Here is a 26,868-nt window from a genome sequence, read left to right on the forward strand (position 1 = left end):
CCGCTCGGCCCCTCTTCTCCCCTGCTGCTAGTGCCCCTCCCCACCTCAACCCAAGAAATGGGCAGTTTTCTTTAATCTGACTTTCCCAGGTCAGAAGTTAATTTTCAGCGACCTGCACCCCCCACCCCGCCTCGCCTCCCCATCTGTAACCCATCATGAATTAAAATACCAAAGCATTTTGAGCTCTTCTGAGGCCTCAGTGGGCTAAAGGCACTGCCCGATTTGACACTGAGCCTCGGAGAGTAGGGAGGCCCTTGCTCTGTCCTGAATTAGCTGCTGTCGACCAACGTAACAGTGGAGGTGCTACGATGCTACCCTGGTATTAGCCCATGCTCCAGTCTCTGATTACTGTCCAGTAAGTGTGCACAGTGAGTGAGTGCAGGATTGGGCCTGGCATTAATGGTTCCACGATTGACGTGGCCAACACTTGTTCTCTATGGAGAATGGGCCTCTGGGCCAAGGTATTGGAGGGTTATTGGCACCCGGCCTCAAATAAGATACTCATCGGTAGGAGAGGGAAACGGGGGGGCGGGGGGGGTGGAGGGGAAGGACGGACTCGAGTATAGCAGTAACTACAATGAGCTTTGTCCATCATCATTACTTACCCCAGAAAGCCCATAGTTCACTAATCACTGCCACCAACCAAGCCTAAAGGTGCAGACTGATTGTGTTAAGAAGATGTGCATACCAGAATGCAGAATCCATTATCTAAACCCACAATTGCCAACAAACCATGGGATTGCAAATTGGAAGAAAAGATCAGGGCAGACTGGGGATTGACAGCCTCTCCAAACTGTGATGCAATGAAGAACCAGTCAATTGGAAATACAATACATTCCTGGCCCAGAACTGCAGTGTCATGTTTCCAACATACTTGTGAGCTTCAAGACATGATTTGTGTGTTATATATTTGTTGCTTTTATTAATCCTTAAACAGAGGTTCAGATCACTCATGTACAGATGTTCAGGTCCCTAATATCCGAATATACAGATGTTCAGGACCCTAATATAGAGAGGTGCAGGTCCCGAATATACAGAAGGGCAGGTCCTGAATATACAACAGTTCCGGTCCCTATATACAGGACTTCAGGTCCCTAATGTAAAGAGTTACAGGTCCCGAATGTAAATAGTTACAGGTCCCGAATGTAAAGAATTACAGGTCCCTACCATACAGAGGTGCAAGTCCCTGATCTACTTAGATATAGATCCCTAATACAGAGAGATGCAAATCCCGATATCAAGAGTTGCAAGTTGTTAGAGGAGGAGCTACTGATCCTTCTATCAAAGGTGCTTATATTATATAGAATAGTGAGGTACTGGCTCTTAATTAGACAGCTATTCTAAACTAATGTTGCAACTGTTAATTAGTTTGATTATAGTGAGAAATCATTTGTAAGAAATGCATTATGTAGCTGCCCCTCCCTCTATAAATCACAGAGTATTTGTGAATGAAGAGGGCCAAAGGTGGTATTGATGACTGTTACATAAGGTGTTGACCCTGGTTTAGAGTTCGATTTAAAATAACATCCTTCCCCAACTTTGACCAAAAGGCTGAATGCGTCGGAGGAAAATGGTTAAAATGAAGGGGTATGCAATAATAATATTAAAATACACAAATTGGATCATTGAAGCTTACCAACCCACATAGATTCTTAGAGCTTTGTGAATATTTTCCTCATCCATCTGAAGCTTGTTGAGTTATTTTTAGGGTGATCAGTTGGAAGGAATGTGACTTTGATAAACCACCTCTTAATTGACCCAACACAAGGTCACTTCCTGTAGTTAAATCATCACGTTTTTGATGTTTGCAAGTTTTTAAAAAAAAACAAAGAAAAAATGTTTCCTTGTTTGAATATGTGTTGAGCACTGACAGACCTAATAACTGTACAATTTTAGGGACCATTGATTGCAACGGCATTTACAAACGGATACCATTGAAAGCAAACAGGTGGTTGGTTGGTTGCCATCTCAGGTTTGAGGTATTACATATTATATATATATTCCATCCCATTTCCTTCCCTTGCTTTTCCTAGGGTAGCTAACCCCTGTCAATACACACAAATCCATTCTTTCCTGTACTCCTTAGTTATCTAATTACCACTCTTCTGCTTAAACTGTCCTGTTAAATGGTTTAGGGAAGGAGTCTTATGTACACATCAAGTGGCATGGCAGGTTCGAGTTCTGACCCTGCGCTCTCTGGGTCTGAGTACTGTCTGGACAGAAGAGGGCTGTAGATCTTTCCTCTGTGAAAGAGGAAAGAAAGACTTGCATTTATATAGCATCTTGCATGACCCCAGGACGTCCCAAAGCTCTTTATAGTTTCAATGAAGTACCTTTGAAGTCACTGTTGTAATGTAGGATACAAGTCAGCCAATTTGCGCACAGCAAGCTCCCACAGACAGCAATCTGGTAATGACTGGATAATCTTCCTTTTAATGATGTTGTTTGAGGGATAAATATTGACCAGGACCAACATACCCTCTCATTTTCTTTTGTAGTTTGCGGACGATTTGTTTAGATGCGCCACCCCTTTAAATATTTTTGCGTAACCATGCATGCTGGGTAACTTAAAGGGACTGACTTGTGCTTGGCATGCCTGGGAACTTTTGAGTTGAGAGATCGGCTTGGGCAGTCTTGAGGCATTCCCAAGCAGATACAAGGCCACAGCTCAATAACAACTGTAAAAGTAGGCACACATTATCTCAACTAGCAAAGACAATGGCTGGTGGATGAGCAAAGGAAATCAGAGTGAGGTAATGGTGGGCGAGGAGTTCTACTGGCGTAAAAGTTCCCATGGTGCTATTTCGAAGAAAAGGCGTTCACCCAGTATCCTGACCAATATTTATCCCTCAACCAACATCACTAAAAAAAAAACAAATTATCTGGTCATTATCTCATTGCTGTTTGTGGGAGCTTGCTGTGCTCAAAAATGGCCATCCCCTTTCAATCTCTTAACTGTTTTGCTCTCCATCTTCCTTTATCTTAGTTTGGTAATTGGCATAAATGTCAATTTTGTTCTGTTTAAAAAAAAAAATTAGGCTCCTCAGTTGAGTGGGTGCATGCACAATGCAGTGTTGTATGGAAACACACAGATCAGGAAGGCCCCAGATTTTATCCTTGGCCATATTTGTAATGGAGAAACATTACCAAGGTCAAAGGACACTGTCGAGGTTAAAGGTCATCACCAAAGTTCAAACACATCACCAACCTTAAAGGGTAGAATGGAAGATGAGAGATAGTGACTGGGCAGCACAAAGATTGTGTTTTAAAAGCCTGTGGGAGAATAAGAAGATGGAGGAAGCTCAGGAAAAGTGAGTTAGAGGAAAAAGGATTTTGTAGGATGGTGTTTTTGAAGTTTAGGAGAATGAAGAAAAGAGCTGAGCAGAATAAGGAGAAGAAATTTACAGCAGCAAATATGGCAGTATAAATGAAATAGAAAAATATAAAACTGGTTATGATGGTGAAGAGTGGAGGCCTGGGCTGTATTAGGAGATGGATGGCTGGATACAATTGGACTCCCTGGATTAAGGAATTAAGGAATGGGAATAAATTTCCTCCAAGATCCATTTTCCAGAACTAGCCTCCCTGTAAGCACATTCCTGCTCACAAGTAACAGAAAATCTATGAACATCTCCTTGTCTTGTGTGATTGAGCTGTGTTGGTGGAAGTTATTGACATAGGTCAGGCTGCCAAGGATAAAAGAGTGTGCAAAGAAGTTGAAAAAAAAATCATGAGTGAGGCAGGAGTTGCTTGTTAAAAATACGAGTGAGGAGGAAATGGTTTTCCACGCTGATGGGTCCCTTTTTGAAGCAGGTCTTATGAGTTCCTGCTCCTGGTTCTGATCTTGAAATTGCCAGCAGCAAATAGTTAGGAATTAATCGATTGAAAGTCTGGCATGGGCCATCAAATTCCTGAGCCCCAATTCAAAAAAATCTACCCATCCTTTTACATTTTACATGAATAAATGGCACAAATGCAGCATGGTGATACCCTCTCCAATTTTAGTCTTCGTGAACTACTGAGTACGAGGGAGGATGAGGGAATGGTCTCGCACTATTTATCGAGACTGCCTTCTCTCTTAAAACAATAAGCAGCCAAATATTTCTGCCTCCCCTTCTCTACTTCCTGTTGCCTATGTGATCATGAGCAATGCTTCTATACCCTGCCCTAACATAGTCTTGGAAAGTTTAAGACGTCTTTACAGTTTCTGAAGCTACTCATTTGGTGTCCAGACCATTAATTTTCAGGTCCATTGGATCTCCTGTCTGCATCCTGGCCCAGTGAGTGTCTTCCAGATGCCCTGGCTTACTGGTGTCCCGAGTTTAATCACTGTTCTTCTTCAGTGGATGCCCTGACTCAGTGCACATCACACCATCATCCAGGCTCAATATGTGACCTTGGTCAGCAAGGCTTTCTTCAGCCTCCTGGCTCATTTAAAAAATTCGTTCATGGGATGTGGGCGTCGCAGGCTAGGCCAGCATTTATTGCCCATGCTTAACTGCCCTTGAGAAGGTGGTGGTGAGCTGCCTTCTTGAACTGCTGCAGTCCATGTGGGGTAGGTGCACCCACAGTACTATTAGGAAGGGAGTTCCAGGATTTTGATCCAGTGACAGCAAGGGAATGGTGATATAGTTCCAAGTCAGGTTGGTGTGTGCCTTGGAGAGGAACTTGCAGGTGGTGGTGTTCCCATGCATCTACTGCCCTTGTCCTTCTAGGTGGTAGAGGTTGCGGTTTGGGAGGTGCTGTCTCAGGAGCCTTGGTGCATTGCTGCAATGCATCTTGTAGATGGTACACACTGCTGCCACTGTGCATCAGTGGTGGAGGGAGTGAATGTTTGTAGATGGGGTGCCAATCAAGCGTGCTGCTTTGTCCTGGATGGTGTCAAGCTTCTTAAGTATTGTTGGAGCTGCACCCATCCAGCCAAGTGGAGAGTATTGAATCACACTCCTGACTTATGCCTCGTGGATGGTGGACAGGCTTTGGGGAGTCAGGAGGTGAGTTACTCGCCACAGGATTCCTAGCAGCTGACCTGCTCTTGTAGCCATGGTATTTATATGGCTACTCCAGTTCAGTTTCTGGTCAATGGTAACCCCTAGGATGTTGATAGTGGGGGATTCAATGATCGTATTGCCATTGACTGTTAAGGGGAAATGGTTGGATTCTGTCTTGTTGGAGATGGTCATTGCCTGGCACTTGTGTGGCGTGAATGTTACTTGCCACTTATTAGCCCAAGCCTGGATATTGTCCAGGTCTTGCTGCATTTCTACATGGACTGCTTCAGTATATGAGGAGTCACGAATGGTGCTGAACATTGTGCAATCATCAGTGAACATCCCCAGTTCTGACCTTATGATTGAAGGAAGGTCATTGATGAAGCAGCTGAAGATGGTTGGGCCTAGGACACGACCCTGAGGAACTCCTGCAGTGATGTCCTGGGGCTGAGATGATTGACCTCCAACAACCACAACCATCTTCCTTTGCGCTAGGTACGACTCCAACCAGCGGAGAGTTTTCCCCCCAATTCCCATTGACTCCAGTTTTGCTAGGGCTCCTTGATGCCATACTCGGTCAAATGCTGCCTTGATGTCAAGGGCAGTCACTCTCACCTCACCTCTTGAGTTCAGCTCTTTTGCCCATGTTTGGACCAAGGCTGTAATGAGGTCAGGAGCTGAGTGGCCCTGGCGGAACCCAAACTGAGCAAGTGCCACTTGTTGGCACTGTTAATGACACCTTCCATCACTTTACTGATGATTGAGAGTAGGCTGATGGGGCGGTAATTGGCCGGGTTGGAGTTGTCCTGCTTTTTGTGTACAGGACATACCTGGGCAATTTTCCACATTGCAGGGTAGATGCCAGTGTTGTAGCTGTACTGGAACAGCTTGACTAGGGGGTGTGGCACATTATGGAGCACAGGTCTTCAGTACTATTGCCAGAATGTTGTCAGGGCCCATAGCCTTTGCAGTATCCAGTGCCTTCAGTCACTTCTTGATATCACGTGGGGTGAATCAAATTGGCAGAAGTCTGGCATCTGTGATGTTGGGGACTTCAGGAGGAGGCTGAGATGGATCATCAACTCGGCACTTCTGGCTGAAGATTGTTGCAAATGCTTCAGTCTTATCTTTTGCACTGATGTACTGGGCTCCGCCATCATTGAGTATGGGGATACGTCCTCCAGTTAGTTGTTTAATTGCCCACCACCATTCACAACTGGATGTGGCAGGACTGCAGAGCTTAGATCTGATCCATTGGTTGTGGGATCGCTTAGCTTTATCAGATGCTGCTTACGCAGTTTGGCATGCAAGTAGTCCTGTGTTGTAGCTTCACCAGGTTGACACCTCATTTTGAGGTCTGCCTGGTGCTGCTCCTGGCATGCCCTCCTGCACCCTTCATTGAACCAGGGTTGATCCCCCGGCTTGATGGTGATGGTAGAGTGGGGGATATGCCGGGCCATGAGGTTACAGATTGTGGTTGAGTACAGTTCTGCTGCTGCTGGTGGTCCACAGCACCTCATGGATGCCCAGTTTTGCATTGCTAGATCTGTTTGAAATCTATCCCATTTAGCACGGTGGTAGTGCCACACAACACGATGGAGGGTATCCTTAATGTGAAGGTACTCTGTCTTGTTTTATAACTTGGCTAAGTGCCTACTCTTCTGGATCTCCAGTTAAGATGTCAGCTTCACTTTTTCTGTGGTTGTACGGTCCTAGCCCTGGTAGAATTCATGTAGTGGACGCATTTATTCTGTTCTCAGCTGGAAGCCTATGTGCCATCCCTTTTCCTCACCACAATGTATCTGCTTCCTGAGAGCATGTTCCCCTACAGTGTTGTAAGAGGAATCTGAAACCCTGGCAGTACTGGAGGATAGTGCAACATAGGTATCATAAATGACCCCAAATCAACAAGCTCCTGCTTCTGGCTGCAGTCAGGAATTTCAGTATCTCCTAAAATGCTGGTGACGTTTGGGAAGCTGAGACTGACAAAGTTTTGTCCTCCACTTGTCATAATCTCCCGAATTGATGCATGTGCTCCATTCCAAAGAGCCCCACTTACCTGCTACTGCTTCGCAGAGGCTGTACAACACAGCAAAATCAGCAGCCATCATCAGTCATCAAGTCCAGGCATTGCTTTTCGCTTGCAATCTCAGTTAACCAAACTCCGGGAGTTCCAGAGTGCAGATGGCGTGGGATGACGGCACCGCCATGGGAGGTAGCCGATAAGTTTAACTGGCCCAACTGAATCAGGGCCCCCATTTTTGCAGTTGATTTCGGGACCATTGCCCTGAATTTGAAGCAGTGATACCATACTTATAATTGTTGCTGCGAAGTCTTCATTTTTGGGTTGCAAGAGCTGGGATGTAAAACAAGTTTGAAGTGTGCTTCATTTGTTTTGTTGCCCTGCCTGCGCTTCTCAATTCAAGGGACTGACACCGTACTGCATTTAACAGGAGATCGTTAAAAGGCTTAAACTCTATACCATCAAAATATAACAAGGACCTTGCAATAATACCAAGAGTTAACAGTGTACAAATACATGGCATGGTACAGCACAAAAGGAAAGCCATTCGGCCCATCATGCTTGTGCCAGTTCTTTGGAAGAGCTATCAAATTAAATACATTCATCTCCCTTATTTTAGTGCAAGTGTTAATCCAATTATTTAAAATGCCTCTGCTAAAGTAGCAGACAAAAATGTCAAACCAATGCAATATATGTTCATATACTAGAGTCACATGGTGTTATATCCTGGTCAAAGTACTAATTGCTTTAATTACAGTGTGTGTATATTGTGGGGAGGAAACAAATTAAACGCACATCAAACTGAAATTCCCTTCATTTGTACTGGATTTGTACAAACTATAATGTATTAAACTCATTAGGAACACATGAGTAATTGTTCAAAAAATGAAAACGTTAAGCTATTTGAATATGGAAAGCACTATACTTAGTAAATTAGTGTGTCCCTAAATTTGGCTATTTGCCACCCCTTTTTACAATCTGTGTGCCAGGCTGTCCAGAGGTAGACATTCCAGACAGACAAGGAGACACGGGTGTGGGGTTACATTGCAAACAGGAGATTTGAAGGGGAGGGAAGTGTGAGTGTGATGTCTTGCTATAGTTCATACCCGTGATTGTCTCTGTGAAACACTGAAAGTCTCAGCCACACCACTGGGGGAAAGGCGTTGAGTAGATGCAATAAGGTGCTCTGCCCATCTCCCACAGGGCAAGAGGAGAAAATCACAGGACGGGGCTCACCCCATGCTATGTGCGCTGACAAGTGGCTAGTTACTTGCCTAATATTGTGAGGGATATGGTTAGAAAGGCAGAAAACTAGCTGCGAAGTAGTAGGTGAGAAGTACAAGGAAAGTATGGAGTAGTGTTGACACCATATTACCTGAGGGGTACCAATGAAGCAATACATTGGGTAACCCAAGCCACTTTGAACATTGAGCCCTGAATGTCTCCTAGTGGTTGGGGATATTCACTGGCTTCAAATGGAACTACAGTGAGGGATACAATCAGGATAGGTGATGGAGCACTTCTGGCATCAGGTCCACCAAGTCCTTTAGATTCTGCACTTAAACAACGTTCTTTCTCTCTCAGTTACTCATGAAACTTTTTTCCTGTTGTGCAAACTATTGTGCATCCTTCCTTCCCGAATTCTCGTGCTTCCTAAATAGTGTTTTAGTCTCGTTTTCTTTGTAGTTTACATACCCTGCATTTTTTTTTTTGCTGTTCTTTAAGTAGCAACTCAACATGTTATGTGATGGTCAGCAATATGAGGTAATCTTACTCTGCTTTTCTCCCTTCCTTTGTCCCTTCCTGCTAATCTCCCCTCCCTCTTACCCCTCCACCTCTATCTCGCCACATCTCACCCCCGCAGAGTTTATCAGGAGCTCCAGGCAAGACTGGCCGAACTTTCTGACTGGTCCCAGATTCAGGTGATGTCATCAAAGCGAAGAGGAAAACTTTAAAAACAAAACCACACAAATGAGCACTACATCATCACTGAGCGAATAAAACTGGAGGTGGCACTCTGTGGACTAAATGTTTTTTTAAAAGAGAAATGAAATTGCATCATCTCAGTGGTCTACTGTATTATAATAATCTTAGGATAAAAAGAAAATGGCATTTTAAATGATTAATAATAATAGTCTTTTTAGTGTTTCTTGATTTATTTTGAAATTTATTTGAGTCACAGATATTATTTTTCCCTCCTTTTTGTGTTATGGGTAGTGATGTAGTTCTTAGTCTGTGTATAATATTTCTGATACCATTAATCCTGCAATGTAATCTCTTCAAACTTTGTGTGTGTGTGTGCGCGCGCGTCTCTTTTTGGTTGGGAAAAAGCCCTGTTTTCATTCATAAGAGCCCCCCCCCCCCTCCCAGATTTTACAAATTTGCAAGAACTGTAAATGTTTAAGGTGGGGGGAAGGTGGTTCAGAAACAAAGTTAAGACAGGTAAAAGAAGACAGTGGAATATTCAAGTAAAGCCGCTGTCCCCTTGGGAGGGGGTTATGCCTAGAATCAGTAAAACAGGGCAATGGGGAGTCTGTTCTGCTTTTAATGTTGCTGTCTAGAAGGAGCGGAAAAAGTAGCCTGACTAACAATCAGAAATAAATCTATTTTTTTGTTCTGCAACAGTACCTTGATTAGCTCCACTTTTGGCAATAAGGTCAGGACTATGAGATTTCTTTTCCAAGTCCTTTTTCTATAAGTACTGTTTTCACAGGTTTGTGTTTCCTTTTTGGGTCGTCATTTAAAGTGGTGATTATAGTATAAGGTGTTTTATTTTTTTGTTGTTGTTGAAGTTGTGAATTCTCATTTTGTAAATAATGATTCCACGTGGCTGCATATATTCTATTCAAAGAGAGAGATTGAGAGATTGAGAGAAAGAAGGGTACAAATGTTTTGGGTATTTTTTTTTTTGCTTATGGTGCTGCTCTCGGGTTGTGACACACTTGGCGAAGTAACGATTCTCTAACTCAGACATAAGTTGGAAATCTTGCCAAATCTTGTTTGCCCGGGCTGCACTGTAATGATACTAGTGTAACACTGTTCAGCTTGCTCTGTAGATGATTCTGATGGAATTATTGACTGTACTCACGTCATTACCAGTATGTTAATTTCTAGTCGATTTCAAGCCCATGTGGACAGCTCCAGAAAAATGCCTTCAGTCGACCATCTGGAGTTGTCTCAATTGTGCTCTTATTTTCCTAAAAAAAAAACTAATTGAACATTTGACATCAGAAATGAAAAAAAATCACTTCATTGACTGAAAAAAAAATCCAAATGGTAGCTCAAACAAGTTTTAATTAATTAAATTGATGATTTTTTTTGTTTAAAAAGAGAAAAGGCTAGGAGTTCTCTCTCCAGCCTCGGAATTAACAGTAACTAATTATTGCCACATTTCAGCCATTTGCTCTTTTTTCCTTAATCTGTTGTTAGGCAAGTGCCCTGTCATTCACTGTATTGCCTGTATAGAGACATAAGATGGCAATACTAAAACAAAACTCACACAAGCCTCTTATCCATTTTACTCTGTATTGCTGAATTAGAGAGCATAAAGAAAGGTTTTTCATGAATACCTCAGTGCTGTATTGGTTTCAGCATAGAAGCATTCTAAAGATTAATTTATTGTAGACTTAAAGATAATTAAAATAACATTTTAAAAAAATCGTTGCACTGTGATTGGTAGGGAGAAACTGACAATTCCTATTTGCACATGTTAATTATTTGGCATTTTTTTATGGTCCTCGATCCCCTTAGACAGGGGGAGATGTATGAAGGATAGTCTAATTTCTTTTGTTACATTTGTCTTTTTTTAAATTAAATTGGGACAAGTAGGGCTCCAAAAGCCAATAGAATGACATCTTTTTAGGTGGTGTGATGAAGTGGGAATATTGCGGGTTAGTTTAATGTGTCTTACTGCGATGAGAATCAGGCAATGCAACAAGTCCTTTGTTTCAAAAACGAAATAGCAGTAATTCTTTAACATGCAGAATCTGGTACTATAGACCCTTTGTTAACACACTGATACATAGGCGAGAAAACTATTAGAAAGGGTAGCTGCTGCACTCCTGGATTTTTTTTTGATAGGTTACAGAAGAGTTAGCGATTAACATGCGGCCTGACTATATACAGAAGCAGGTAACTTTAGAGGCAGTCAAATATTACAACATTAAATGACAGTGGATACTGTCAGGGTTGTTTTTAGAAGAAAAATACATTTGTTTTTCAACCCTGTTTTATTTTTGTCTTCGGAACAACTGGTTTGTAAAATGCTGGACGCTCAAGATTTTTATAAATGAGAAAAGATTTGATCAAGGAGTGAAGGTGAAATAATAACAAGCATTTTAATAAAGATTAAAGTTGTTCTTGGGAGAAAAAAAACAATAGTTCCCTAAGATGTGATTGTAATCAGGGAACATTTGTATTGATAAATATATATATATATATTTTTGGGGGGTTGTTGATAATTCTGTACTGTATTTCCTAGTTTATTTTATTTTTCCTCATTCCCTTTCACCTCACGGAGATACATTTCCACATCCCCTCCACCTCGGATCATTGTTAGTCATTAATGTATTTTTGCTAGTGCGTACAGTTGTTATTGTCCTGGAGTGCTGTCTTTGATGCTTAGCGTAGTGATTTTTAAGACAAAATAATTCTCTCCAATATAAATCTTGAGTATTAGTTGTAGACATATTGTAAGTTTAAAAGAAGAAAAAAAGTTTTAAAAAAATTTTTTAAGGAAAAAAGGTAAATACAAGTTATTAGATGTAGTTAAATGAGATCTAGGACCAGTAAGGATAGGATTTCCTGTATTTAATAATTAATAATTAAAAAAGGTAATTACTAACCATTATAATGTTGGGGCAATTCTGCTGATCTGACGTGGTTTCAACTAACCAAAGCTTTCATGACATTTTAATGCTGACAAATGAAAGGCATTAAGTGGATTCCCCACCCTTGTCTCTTAAAGGGGTTGCCATCCTACCTTAAATGCTAATGCTAGATATGCAAAACTGGGTTTTTATTATTTTTAAGAGGGACGCAAGCTATAATTATGAAAATGATTTTATTAAGAAAAGAATCCATATTTTTTTAAAAGCTCAGATGAAATTGATAAAAAAAAGTGATTGTGTGATAAGTTTTAATGTTTATATACACATAAACCACAGTCCCAGTGACCCACTGCACAAATATTTTTGAAGAAATAAAATATGTTTTAACGTGTCTGCCTATATAGTAAGGTTTACTTTAGTTCTCACTCGTCTAGAGCGTTGGGTTTGTTAAGGTTTTTTGTGACTGAATTCCGTCACTTTAAGAAGAGTCCATACAGTTTTTTATTTTTTAATTTGGTCTTGTAGCTTGGACTTTAAGGTAGCATGGCTCTGTTTTGCTCAAATTTTATTTTTCATTGTACAGCAGTTTACAGCTGATGAATGTTACACATCTTGCTTAGACTAGTTTCAATTCATTGGGCAAGTGTTGGTGATTTTTCTGACCTGAAAGCTGTTTGACTGAACTCGGTGCAATTAAGTCACCATGGTAGAACTTGAAGCTGAGGTGAGGGGCTGGGTGTGGGGGAAACCGGCTGTGAGCCACAGTGACAGTACAAGATGGACCTCCATGCCAAACTAGATGCGGTAAAGCGTTGCGCTGAGTGTTTGGCAGCATGGCTGGGTTGCCGTTGTTCTGCAAGTTCCGTTGGTCCTGCCAAGCCTCTTGTTTAAGTTGGCAAATTGTCGGGAGGGAGGGGACCCAAGGTCACATGTGCATCAATTCTAGCTTGAAAGGTTGCTCGCAGTGCCCTAACTGACTTCTGCAGTAATAAGAGTGACCATTGCCACCTCATACCACTCCGGGACACTGAAGGAGCATGAATCAGTGCAGATTCCTTTGAAGTATTGGTGCCAGATCTTTCCTGGCAGCTGCACCCTGCAGATACTGGCTGTAAAGCGCTTTGAGATGTCCTAAGGTCATGAAAGGCGCTATAGGAATGCAAGTTTTTCATTTAGGATCTGCACATTTCTGAATTTGAAACCTCCTGATCCTATGACCTCACCCTGACCTTATGCATATGAAAATGTAGAATATTCCTGATTAAAATGGAAAAGAAAGGATTGATTCTACCGCTAACACCTGCCCCTAGTCTAGTGCAGCACTGAGTCAGCCGCAAAATTCCCTCACGCTTTATAAGGTCTTGTGTCATTCAGGGCCAGAGGTTAACTTAGTTAATGACTTACACATGGTACAAACTAATTATGTTTGCACTTTCAAAATTGTGCTAAAACCCATTGATGTGTTTGGCCGTTGGCTCAGTTATTTAATGACTTTGGAACTAATCTTTTTAGACCAGGATTCACTCTAATGTGGCAATTACAGCCTCAGGCTAAAACCACCAGTGCTCAGCACTGATGCAAATTGGCAGCGTGCACGCTCTGTTTTTTCTGCTTTTTGGGGATGCCACATGAGGTCAGGAGAAGGCGGCTGCCCAGCAGCCTGGAGGATGAAGGTGAGTAGGTCTTGGGAGGGGCCCATGAATTGGTGTTACCTGGCAGTCCAATGCTCGGACAGTCTCACTGTAGATGAGATGTGATTAAGACAGACGGACGGAGGAAAGAGAATTCCAACATCCAGGTTATTTTTATCGCTTTATACGTTCACTGGCAATGCCCTTTGGCAGTTGGTAACTCAATTAATGGGCAGATCTGCCCATCCTCCTTGGCACTGAGCTCTCTGCACGTAAGATCGTCTCAAATGCACGCTCTTTAATTCCTTTAGCAGTTTGAAACCGATCAGGATTCCTTAAGCATGGTGGTTATCCCAGCCAGGTAGATGTTAATAGGATTCTACCTTACACTGCCATTGTAGCTCTGTTGCCAGGTGCTCATTGCCCATTGTAAGAACGTTGCTGCTCCAGTAAGTGCCCCAGATGACACATAAACCTAGGGCGTGGCTAAGTTTATCAACAGAAGGTCATGCAGTTGGCTAGTTTAGTTTTGCTTATCCAGTCCATGTTTGTAATTAAATATTTTCAATCTTCAAAGCGAAGATTGTCCACTACCAGGTTAAAGTGTCGCAAGGCATACATGTTACAGCAGGTAGAGTTGGACAGTGATCGCACGCGTTGATAGGGATGGACGGATGCCGCACCAGTTGGTAGAGATGGATGGTGGTCACACGAGTTGCTAGAGATGGATGGTGGTCACACGAGTTGGTAGAGATGGATGGTGGTCACACGAGTTGGTAGAGATGGATGGTGGTCACATGAGTTGGTAGAGATGGATGGTGGCCACACGAGTTGGTAGAGATGGCTGGTGGCCACACCATAGAGATGGACAGGGGCCACACCAATTGCTAGAGATGGACGGGGGCCACACCAGTTGGTAGAGATGGACAACGGCCACACCAGTTGGTAGAGATGGACAATGGCCACACCAGTTGGTAGAGATGGACAATGGCCACACCAGCTGGTAGAGATGGACAACGGCCACATCAGCTGGTAGAGATGGACAACGGCCACACCAGCTGGTAGAGATGGACGGTGGTCACACCAGTTGGTAGAGATGGACAATGGCCACACCAGTTGGTAGAGATGGACAATGGTCACACCAGTTGGTAGAGATGGACAATGGCCACACCAGTTGGTAGAGATGGACAATGGCCACACCAGTTGGTAGAGATGGACAATGGTCACACCAGTTGGTAGAGATGGACAATGGCCACACCAGTTGGTAGAGATGGACAATGGCCACACCAGTTGGTAGAGATGGACAATGGTCACACCAGTTGGTAGAGATGGACAATGGCCACACTAGTTGGTAGAGATGGATGGTGGTCACACCAGTTGGTAGAGATGGACAATGGCCACACCAGCTGGTAGAGATGGACAATGGCCACATCAGCTGGTAGAGATGGACAATGGCCACATCAGCTGGTAGAGATGGACAACGGCCACACCAGCTGGTAGAGATGGACGGTGGTCACACCAGTTGGTAGAGATGGACAATGATCATACCAGTTGGTAGAGATGGACAATGGCCACACCAGTTGGTAGAGATGGACAATGGTCACACCAGTTGGTAGAGATGGATGGTTGCCACACCAGTTGGTAGAGATGGACAATGGCCGCACCAGTTGGTAGAGATGGACAATGGTCACACCAGTTGGTAGAGATGGATGGTTGCCATACCAGTTGGTAGAGATGGACAATGGTCACACCAGTTGGTAGAGATGGATGGTTGCCACACCAGTTGGTAGAGATGGACAATGGCCACACCATTTGGTAGAGATGGACAATGGTCACACCAGTTGGTAGAGGTGGACAATGGTCACACCAGTGAGTAGAGACGGCCAATGGTCACACCAGTTAGTAGAGATGGACAGATGCCATACCTATTGATTTTAGCAGCTCATTTGCTGAAACTAACTTTCCTCAAAATTTTTGGAACAGTTCTGTATGGATGACTCTGCACTCCAATATTCTCCATATTTGTCTCAGCACGAGACGTGACCCATTCTCAGGGGCTTTGCCTCATTATCCCAGAGCTACAACTTGAGAACCAAGATCAGTGCTCCTAAACACCCAATTCCCAGAATAATTCCTTTGGCAAGCCCTTTGGTGAGGGAAGAGGTGCCAGCCCAGAAACAATGATCTGATCCATGATGACACTTGCAGATAAACACCCCAGAAAATGGGATGACCCTCATGTGATGTATCTTCTTGTACATACAGTGCAAAAAAAAAGAGCAGGACAGTTGGACTCTGCTTCAAATCCATCTCAGATCTTGATTGACTTGTGGAAGACTTGAGTTGTGAGGATATTCACAACACACCATGTTTTTCTCTTTCAATTTTGCTTTCAGTGTTAGGAACCTGACTGCACGAGGTCAGATCAGAGGTCACCAGTGCTATTGTTATCAAGTGCAGTTTGGCTCTCTTACCAGTCAGTGAAAGCCTCACAGACTGACTATAAACTGGCTTCCCTTACCCTCACTCTTCTATTGGATCCAAACGTAATGGACTGGGCTAAACAGGAGGGGTGGCCTTGAAATGTGTGACACTTTGAAACAAGGCGTCATGTTTGGGATCTGCGCAGAAGACTCCCAACAAATTTATCACCTTTGTTCTTGGCACAGGAAAATCTTTGATGTGTTTGAGCTCCTATGGTGGTGACAGATGAATCAGCAACAAGTTTAAACTGACAGTCTCCTTTGTCCTGTGTTTCTTTTCCCTGTTGCTGATGTATGTATAACTCTGTGATCATCGAGATTGATGCTCTCTCATTATTTGGTCCCAGATATGTTTTTCCCCCTTCGATGGTTTGCCTGCAAATTGTGTTTAAGGATTTTTTTCAAAATGGTCAATCAATTTGTGAAATTGACCTGAAATGGACAAATCTAAGTTTGTTTGCAGAGGGATGATTGGATATTGGAATCCGATGGCAGCCCTGTTGATTATTGTGCTGCAGTTTTGCTGTCTGTTAAAAACACTTCACTGCCTCTTTAATGTCTCCTCTTCTTGTTATTTACTTTGTAGATTAAACTGCGGGCTGCAATGAGAAATATTAAATGGTATAACCATGGTATCCAGCCCAACAGGTCACAGAATCAGTGCCCCAAAGTCCAGTGCAATATCCCAATAAAGTCTGCAAGGCCCACTAAACGGAAACAAGGAAGAAAAGAGAATCAAACATAATTCCGAAATTAGCTTTATTCTCCCACCCTTTCCCTCTTCCCCATCATAGATTCCTGATCACGGGGAAAATCGAGCTCTAGACAGTTATACTGAAGCCTTCCCCACTGTAGTCCCTCTATGCTGCAAGATCTCCCAATATTGGCCCTGTATTCCAAAGTCTTGCTGTATCTCTTGCCTTATTTGGGTTCCGCTGTTCCCTGTGTCATCATCTCTACACCTTTCACACTGCTGTTAAGTGTTCATGACGAGTGGTTCTCCACGGATTGCAGTGCATTATTACTGCCTGTTACCCCTTCTTTTCTCAACTTCGCTGCAGTTGTTTGACCTTGAGGCCCAGAGAAAGGGAACTTTGGCCAAAAGGGGACATTTTTCTTTTGTCATTCACACAGGAGTATGCTCCTGAGCTGTGATGCAATCAGCCACTTCACTGCATCATCACATGACTGACTGCTTGTGTCATGTAATGTTATTTGAAGCACAATGGCAAGAAATATTAAGCATACTTGCAAATGGTAGCACTTGGGGCTAAGCTCTCAGCTGTGACTTTAGGGCTCTGTGCTCTTTATTATTCCGGTCTGTAGGAGAGCTTTCTGCACACCACCAACCCCAACCTCTCCATCTTCCTGCACCAGTATCTTAGCACAACCCCTTTTCCAAGGGAATTCTTCTAACTTGCAAGGAAACAACGGGTTTTGGAAGAAGCTGCTTTTTTGTGGACATGACACACTGTGAACAGCTACTGGCTTCCCATATCTCGAACTGCATTTGATTGCACTTTAAGGCACTTCTTACATTTTACTGAGAGATGGCTGACTCTCTGTCCATCGTTGAAACAAGCCAACGATGTAATGAGGTGCACAAATCTGCTGTTGGGTAAAAGTTGCCCATTGTTGCAAAATTAAAACTAGGGGTTTGGACCCTGCCCCTGGGCAACATCAGTTTCAATATGTTGTGTAAATGAGCCTTTAACATGCTTTGTTCCCTTGTTGACCACTTTCATTCCAACATTTCCTACATGACAGTCATCAGAAGTACTTCATTGGCTGTAAAGAGCTTTGGGACAGCCTGAGATCATGAAAGGTGATATATAAATGCAAGTCTGTCTTTCACACAAATGTGAAAAAGAAAACTTCTAAAGCAATCTCGAGCAGGCAGTTCACTTTTGCCTCTGGGCTCCACCTGCACAATTCTGTCCAGGCAATTTCTTTGTGCTGATGCCTTTTGATGACTTTAATTCCTAGATGTTTGCTCAGCGCAATCCTATTTGCCATCACCCTTAAGTCTTATCGAGTCTCCCTCCATGTAAACTGTCACCATTCGCCCTGAAAACAAAGTAACTTAGCCATCCGTGTCTGTAGGTCACGTTAAGCTGTCTCGACACCACTTACGCTGGTCAGTGTGCAGTGCCAGTCTGTCGAAACCCAAGCAAGGGGGGGAAACCTGCCTCCCTTTAAAAGGGATATTTGATTTTCTTTGTCCTGTGTGAATGGCTGTTAATTCCAACAAACAATGAAAAACATTTTAAGCAATTTTTTTTTTTGTGGTGACTTTAGCAATGCTCATCAGAGATAGTGATGTTAGTGTTGAACACTCATCTGGTTAAGCACACCACAGCCAGGCTCCGCCTCAGGCAATCTTCAGAAGGGGGCTTCCTACTGCCCCAGAATGTGGAATTGTTTTCCATTTCCCACGCTAACCATCCTTATGGCCAGTCTGAGTGATATTGCTGGTTTAGGTTCTTTTTTATTTCCAAAATATACTTTATTCATAGAAATCTGTAAAAAAAAAAATACATTACCAAACAGTTTCAAACAGCACCAAGTCAAAAAATACAAACAGTGCAAAGGAGATCTGTTTCCTTCTATACAATCATGAGTTGCCTCACAACCCTTCCATTTCATTGTCATGCCATATACATTTTTACATTTACAGCACACAAAATTTTCCCGATACAGTTCGAGGGGTTTCCCATGGATCCAGCCCCTCAGTTCAGCTTGGTGGGGGGGACCTTACACTGTGGTCTTTCCCCATTGAGCCTTTGCTGCGGCTGCCCCAAGCTTTAGTGCGTCCCTCAGCACGTAGTCCTGGACCTTGGAATGTGCCAGTCTGCAACATTCAGTGGTGGACAACTCTTTGCGCTGGAAGAACCAGCAAGTTTCGGGCAGACCAAAGGGCGTCTTTCACCGAATTGATAGTCCTCCAGCAGCAGTTGATGTTTGTCTCGGTGTGCGTCCCTGGGAACAGCCCGTAGAGCACAGACTCCTGTGTTACAGAGCTGCTTGGGATGAACCTCGACAAAACCCACTGCATCTCTTTTGGTTTAGTGCCAGTTTAATGCTGTAGACCCAATGGTCACTAGGAACTAGACAGAGACTGCTCAAACCCATTTCACACAGGACCCTTTCCAGTCAGGACAAGGCTTTGGTCCCGTCACGCTGTACTGGATTGATTCCGGGTCCGAGAGGTGTCAGCTGTGGCTCAGTGGGTGGCACTCTCACCTCTGAGTCATAAGATTTTTGGGTTCAAGTCCCACTCCTGAGACTTGAGTGCAAAATCTAGGCAGACACTCCAGTGCAGTACTTGAGGGGCTGCTGTCTATCAGATGAGATATTAAATTGAGGCCCTGTCTGGCCCCTCTGATGGAAGTTTAAACATTCCATGGCACTGTTTCAAAGTTCTCCCTGATGTCCAGTCCCTTAACCAACGTCACTAAAAGCAAATGATTTGGCTGTTTGTGGGACCTTGCTGTGTGCAAATTGGCTACAGCATTCCCTACTTTACAGTATTGACTACACTAAAAGTACTTCATGAGCTTTGGAATGTCCTGAGGTTGTGGAAGGCGCTCTATAAATGCAAGTTCTTCCTTCTTGAAAGGCCACTTTGCCTGATTTGCTTGATGCGGTTCTACATACAATCCTCTTACAACATTGTTAACAAATCAACTCGAAACACAATTATACATTGCTGCAAGTGAGGATTTGAAAATGGTGAATTGTGAAGACTGAATTGTCAGCGTTAATCAAACAAAACACTATGTTAAGAAAAGGAGGGGGTTTCATTGTGACAAAATAAATCTCCTGCTGAAAGAGAAAAATAGGCTAACGTTTGCAATGAAAGATCCACTTGAGCTGCTTTCAAACCCAGTGACTTGCTGAAATAAAAACAGAAAGTGCTGGAAATACTCAGCAGGTCTGGCAGCATCTGTGGAGAGAGGAGCAGGGTTGATGTTTTAGGTCTTTGACCTTTCATCGCATCAAGTGACTTGCTGTGTATTTCCAATGTTTTCTGCTTTATCTCGTTATTATTGTGATTTTCGAATCCCCTGTCTGTCCCACCTCAGTTGATTGCATCTGGTCATGAGTTACCAATGCCCCCCGATCTTGCATTAGCCTACATCGTAAAGGTCACTGCACTCCCGAAGAAGGCCATTGCCTGAACGCACTTTGAGATGTTGCAACATGATGCTACCCTGTCTAACTGTAAAAACATCTTTACCTTACGCTGTAGCAGGTCTCCCTCCTCTCTCCACAGGTCTGCTCAGAAGTGACAATTGAGACTGACATTGAGAGTTGGTATTGCTTGAGTTATCATACTCAGCATGGGTTTATTGGTTACTTTACAACAGTGATCATACTTCAGTAAAAGTGGCTGTAAGGTACTTTTGGACATCCTGTATTATGAAAGGCACTATATAATACAATCTCTTTATTTCTCAATGTTTTAAAGTTTTCTCCAGGTTGTGAAGGAAAAGAAAAGATAAAAAACACTGATAAATATACCTCAGGTATTGACTTTCTTTTGATTGTTTTACCAAGCACTGCTTCAGGGGTGGGAGGTGGAGGAAGCATTTAATCTTGTATTCTCCTACACTTGTGATCAGTGAGTTAATCCCTGCCTAGAAGAAGGAGTTTGCAGAAGGACAGGGAGGGAGGCAGGGGGAAAAAATTCCTGCATTTGGTCCTTGTAGAAACTTGGTCTGCTGATCTGTGTTTATGATTTCACCACAAATAGTCAACTGAGGACGTCTTTGCCCATGAGTGGTTTGTGCTCCATTCTATGCGCTTCATTCTTGGTGGTGTCTTGCAATATCGGCCTTGGCCCACTCCTTTGTTTCCCAATCTACAAAAAAAACTGGCATCATTAGGTGAGTACGGTAATGTATTGGTTGCGGGCACAGATGTTCCTGCTGATGTTTAGTCACTGTAGCTCATTCCCTTCCCTCCTCGGCTCTCACCTCACAATTAAAATCTGAACTGTCAACACTGTTAACACAACAAGTAAAAAAGCATCTTTCAGGTCCCTGTGTATGGCTTACTCAGCCCTGTTGTAAAATATGTGGATGGGGCTCTCTCACATCACAGATGTGGAAAGTATAATTTTATATTTGTATTTTCAAAATAAAAAGTTTGTGAAAGGTTTCCATCCTCTACTGTGGTCCAGAAATCAATGTGTTTGTCAGAAATAAAAAAAATAAAAAAATAAACTGTTTTGAACTCAGTTCTTGTCAGTGTCTTTCATATTAAACCACCTTGCACAGTTCAAAGAACCAGTCGGGTCGATTTTTAACTTGCGGCATGGATGTGAACCTGGCAATGCAGAATGGCTGCCCACTGTAAACACTGCCGGCTCGAGACACTGTCTGTTATAAACACAGCCGGCTCGAGACACTGTCTGCTATAAACACCGCCGGCTCGAGACACTGTCTGTTATAAACACAGCCGGCTCGAGACACTGTCTGTTATAAACACCGCCGGCTCGAGACACTGTCTGCTATAAACACAGCCGGCTCGAGACACTGTCTGTTATAAACACAGCCGGCTCTAGACACTGTCTGTTATAAACACCGCCGGCTCGAGACACTGTCTGCTATAAACACCGCCGGCTCGAGACACTGTCTGTTATAAACACAGCCGGCTCGAGACACTGTCTGTTATAAACACCGCCGGCTCGAGACACTGTCTGCTATAAACACAGCCGGCTCGAGACACTGTCTGTTATAAACACCGCCGGCTCGAGACACTGTCTGCTATAAACACCGCCGGCTCTAGACACTGTCTGTTATAAAGACCACCGGCTCTAGACACTGTCTGTTATAAACACCACCGGCTCTAGACACTGTCTGTTATAAACACCGCCGGCTCGAGACACTGTCTGTTATAAACACCGCCGGCTCTAGACACTGTCTGATAGAAACACCGCCGGCTCTAGACACTGTCTGTTATAAAGACCACCGGCTCTAGACACTGTCTGTTATAAAGACCACCGGCTCTAGACACTGTCTGATATAAACACCACCGGCTCTAGACACTGTCTGCTATAAACACCACCGGCTCTAGACACTGTCTGATATAAACACCGCCGGCTCTAGACACTGTTATAAAGACCGCCGGCTCTAGACGCTGTCTGCTATAAACACCACCGGCTCTAGACACTGTCTGATATAAAGACCACCGGCTCTAGACACTGTCTGATATAAACACCGCCGGCTCTAGACACTGTCTGATATAAACACCGCCGGCTCTAGACACTGTCTGATATAAAGACCACCGGCTCTAGACACTGTCTGCTATAAACACCACCGGCTCTAGACACTGTCTGATATAAAGACCACCGGCTCTAGACACTGTCTGATATAAACACCACCAGCTCTAGACACTGTCTGTTATAAACACCGCCGGCTCTAGACACTGTTATAAAGACCGCCGGCTCTAGACGCTGTCTGCTATAAACACCACCGGCTCTAGACACTGTCTGCTATAAACACCACCGGCTCTAGACACTGTCTGTTATAAACACCGCCGGCTCTAGACACTGTCTGATATAAACACCGCCGGCTCTAGACACTGTCTGATATAAACACCACCGGCTCTAGACACTGTCTGATATAAACACCGCCGGCTCTAGACACTGTCTGCTATAAACACCACCAGCTCTAGACACGGTCTGTTATAAAGACCGCCGGCTCTAGACACTGTTATAAAGACCGCCGGCTCTAGACGCTGTCTGCTATAAACACCACCGGCTCTAGACACTGTCTGCTATAAACACCACCGGCTCTAGACACTCTCTGTTATAAACAGCGCCGGCTCTCGACACTGTCTGATATAAACACCGCCGGCTCTAGACACTGTCTGCTATAAACACCACCGGCTCTAGACACTGTCTGCTATAAACACCGCCGGCTCTAGACACTCTCTGTTATAAACAGCGCCGGCTCTCGACACTGTCTGATATAAACACCGCCGGCTCTAGACACTGTCTGCTATAAACACCGCCGGCTCTAGACACTGTCTGTTATAAAGACCACCGGCTCTAGACACTGTCTGTTATAAACACCGCCGGCTCTAGACACTGTCTGATATAAACACCGCCGGCTCTAGACACTGTCTGCTATAAACACCGCCGGCTCTAGACACTGTCTGTTATAAAGACCACCGGCTCTAGACACTGTCTGTTATAAACACCGCCGGCTCTAGACACTGTCTGATATAAACACCGCCGGCTCTAGACACTGTCTGATATAAACACCGCCGGCTCTAGACACTGTCTGTTATAAAGACCACCGGCTCTAGACACTGTCTGTTATAAACACCGCCGGCTCTAGACACTGTCTGTTATAAACACCACCGGCTCTAGACACTGTCTGATATAAACACCACCGGCTCTAGACACTGTCTGCTATAAACACCGCCGGCTCTAGACACTCTCTGTTATAAACACCGCCGGCTCTCGACACTGTCTGATATAAACACCACCGGCTCTAGACACTGTCTGTTATAAACACAGCCGGCTCTAGACACTGTCTGATATAAACACCACCGGCTCTAGACACTGTCTGATATAAACACCGCCGGCTCTAGACACTGTCTGTTATAAACACCGCCGGCTCTAGACACTGTCTGATATAAACACCGCCGGCTCTAGACACTGTCTGTTATAAACACCGCCGGCTCTAGACACTGTCTGTTATAAACACCGCCGGCTCTAGACACTGTCTGATATAAACACCGCCGGCTCTAGACACTGTCTGATATAAACACCGCCGGCTCTAGACACTGTCTGTTATAAACACCGCCGGCTCTAGACACTGTCTGTTATAAACACCGCCGGCTCTAGACACTGTCTGTTATAAAGACCGCCGGCTCTAGACACTGTCTGATATAAACACCGCCAGCTCTAGACACTGTCTGTTATAAACACCGCCGGCTCTAGACACTGTCTGTTATAAACACCGCCGGCTCTAGACACTGTCTGTTAGAAACACCGCCGGCTCTAGACACTGTCTGTTATAAAGACCACCGGCTCTAGACACTGTCTGATATAAACACCGCCGGCTCTAGACACTGTCTGTTATAAAGACCACCGGCTCTAGACACTGTCTGTTATAAAGACCACCGGCTCTAGACACTGTCTGATATAAACACCACCGGCTCTAGACACTGTCTGATATAAACACCGCCGGCTCTAGACACTGTCTGTTATAAAGACCGCCGGCTCTAGACGCTGTCTGCTATAAACACCACCGGCTCTAGACACTGTCTGCTATAAAGACCACCGGCTCTAGACGCTGTCTGCTATAAACACCACTGGCTCTAGACACTGTCTGCTATAAAGACCACCGGCTCTAGACGCTGTCTGCTATAAACACCACCGGCTCTAGACACTGTCTGCTATAAAGACCACCGGCTCTAGACACTGTCTGTTATAAACATCGCCGGCTCTAGACACTGTCTGTTATAAAGACCACCGGCTCTAGACACTGTCTGTTATAAACACCGCCGGCTCTAGACACTGTCTGTTATAAAGACCACCGGCTCTAGACACTGTCTGATATAAACACCGCCGGCTCTAGACACTGTCTGTTATAAACACCGCCGGCTCTAGACACTGTCTGTTATAAACACCGCCGGCTCTAGACACTGTCTGTTATAAACACCGCCGGCTCTAGACACTGTCTGTTATAAACACCGCCGGCTCTAGACACTGTCTGTTATAAACACCGCCGGCTCTAGACACTGTTATAAACACCGCCGGCTCTAGACACCGTCTGTTATAAACACCACCGGCTCTAGACACTGTCTGTTATAAACACCGCCGGCTCTAGACACCGTCTGTTATAAAGACCGCCGGCTCTAGACACTGTCTGTTATAAACACCGCCGGCTCTAGACACCGTCTGTTATAAAGACCGCCGGCTCTAGACACTGTCTGTTATAAACACCGCCGGCTCTAGACACCGTCTGTTATAAAGACCGCCGGCTCTAGACACTGTCTGTTATAAAGACCGCCGGCTCTAGACACCGTCTGTTATAAACACCGCCGGCTCTAGACACTGTCTGTTATAAACACCGCCGGCTCTAGACACCGTCTGTTATAAACACCGCCGGCTCTAGACACTGTCTGTTATAAACACCGCCGGCTCTAGACACCGTCTGTTATAAACACCGCCGGCTCTAGACACTGTCTGTTATAAACACCGCCGGCTCTAGACACCGTCTGTTATAAACACCGCCGGCTCTAGACACTGTCTGTTATAAACACCGCCGGCTCTAGACACCGTCTGTTATAAACACCGCCGGCTCTAGACACTGTCTGTTATAAACACCACCAGCCCTAGACACCGTCTGATATAAACACTGCCAGTTATAGACACTGCCCAATATAAAGAGCACCAACTACAGATACTGCCCTCTATAAACACCGGTGTCTATAGACACTTCCCACTATAGACAGTGCTCGTTATAAACACCACCAGTTATAGACATAGCCCACTACTAACTCTGCCAGCTATACACATTGCCCACTATAAACACCGGTGTCTGTAGACACTGCCCACTATAGACAGTGCCCGCTATGAGCACCACCAGCTATAGACACGGCCCACTATAGACACTATAAGCACCACCAGTTATAAACACTGCACATTATAAACAATACCCAGTATAAACTCCACCAGCTGTAGACACTGCCCACTATAAGCACCACCAATTATAGACACTCCCACTATAGACACTGCCGCTATAAATACTGCCAGCTATAGACACTGCCCACTCCGTTCCCTCCCTCCTAGATCTGAATCAAACTCTTGACCATGAATGGCAGAAAGCCTGACACGTGTGGCAAGTGACATCATTGAACAGGATGCAATCCATAAGTTATGACACTATTACTAATGTAAATGGTGATGCACCCTCCCCAACCCCAACACTTTCTACCCAACAAACCTGTCAACAATCCATGACCCACACACAATGCCCCATCAGTCACCACAGTTTTCACTGAGTGTTTAGTTTGATGGAGGGATTAGCGACTGTGTGGTTACTTCCAGTTTTCTATCAACCCGTGTTGTCACCGTGCACATGAGCCTATCTCTCTCCGTTTTTGAATAGTAACATTTGCAATCGTCCAGTTCGCTGACACCACTCAAGTATGTATGTGGATGTTATTTATATGAACTTGTGGAAAATATTTGATAAAGTTTCTCATTGGAGACTGTTAGCTAAAGTTGAGATCATGGAATTGAAGGCAAATCATTGACCTGGTTTAGAAAGGCTGAGTGGCAGAAGACGGAGAGTAGGGATAATGGGCAGGTAGCAGGATGTGACTAGTGGGGTCCCGCAAGGATCTGTGTTGGGGCCTCAACTATTCAGTGTATTCATTAATGACTTAAATGATGGGATAGAAAGCCACATATCCAAATTTGATAATGACACAAAGATAGGCGGCATTGTAAGCAGTGTCGATGGAAACATTCAAATTACAAAGTGATGTTAATAGATTAAGTGAATGAGCAAAACTGTGGCAAATGGATTTCAATGTAAGCAAATGTCAGGTCATCTACTTTGGGCCCAAAGGGATAGATTAGGGTACTTTCTAAATGGTGAAAAGCTAGAAACAGTGAAGATTCAAGAGACTTGGGGGTCCAGGTACATAGATCATTAAAATATCATGATCAGGTACAGAAAATAATCAAAAAAGTTTACTGAACCATTGGTCTTTATATCCAGAGGACTAGAATACAAGGGGAGGGTAGAGGTCGTGCTTCAGCCAGACAAAGCCTTTGTTAGCCCACACCTGGAGTACTGCGAGCAGTTCAGGGCACAGCACCTTAAGAAGGATATATTGTCCTTGGTGGGGGAGTAACATAGATTTACTAGGATGATACCT

The 26,868-nt window shown here is 44.1% G+C and overlaps 1 protein-coding gene across 12 annotated transcripts in view; it reads left to right on the forward strand.

Annotated features, from left to right (window-relative positions):
* Positions 1–21,199, forward strand: part of msi2b (musashi RNA-binding protein 2b) — a 539,697-nt gene extending 518,498 nt beyond the window's left edge. For all 12 annotated transcript variants that reach the window (XM_068010600.1, XM_068010599.1, XM_068010601.1 and 9 more), the window contains 2 exons: positions 1,897–1,979; positions 8,879–21,199. In XM_068010600.1, the coding sequence (XP_067866701.1) occupies positions 1,897–1,938 (42 nt within the window). In that variant the 3' untranslated portion in view covers positions 1,939–1,979; positions 8,879–21,199. The remainder of the gene's footprint in view (positions 1–1,896; positions 1,980–8,878) is intronic.
* The last annotated feature ends 5,669 nt before the right edge of the window (positions 21,200–26,868 follow it).

This window comes from Heterodontus francisci, chromosome 30, assembly GCF_036365525.1.
Source record: "Heterodontus francisci isolate sHetFra1 chromosome 30, sHetFra1.hap1, whole genome shotgun sequence".
Lineage (NCBI taxonomy): Eukaryota > Metazoa > Chordata > Chondrichthyes > Heterodontiformes > Heterodontidae > Heterodontus > Heterodontus francisci.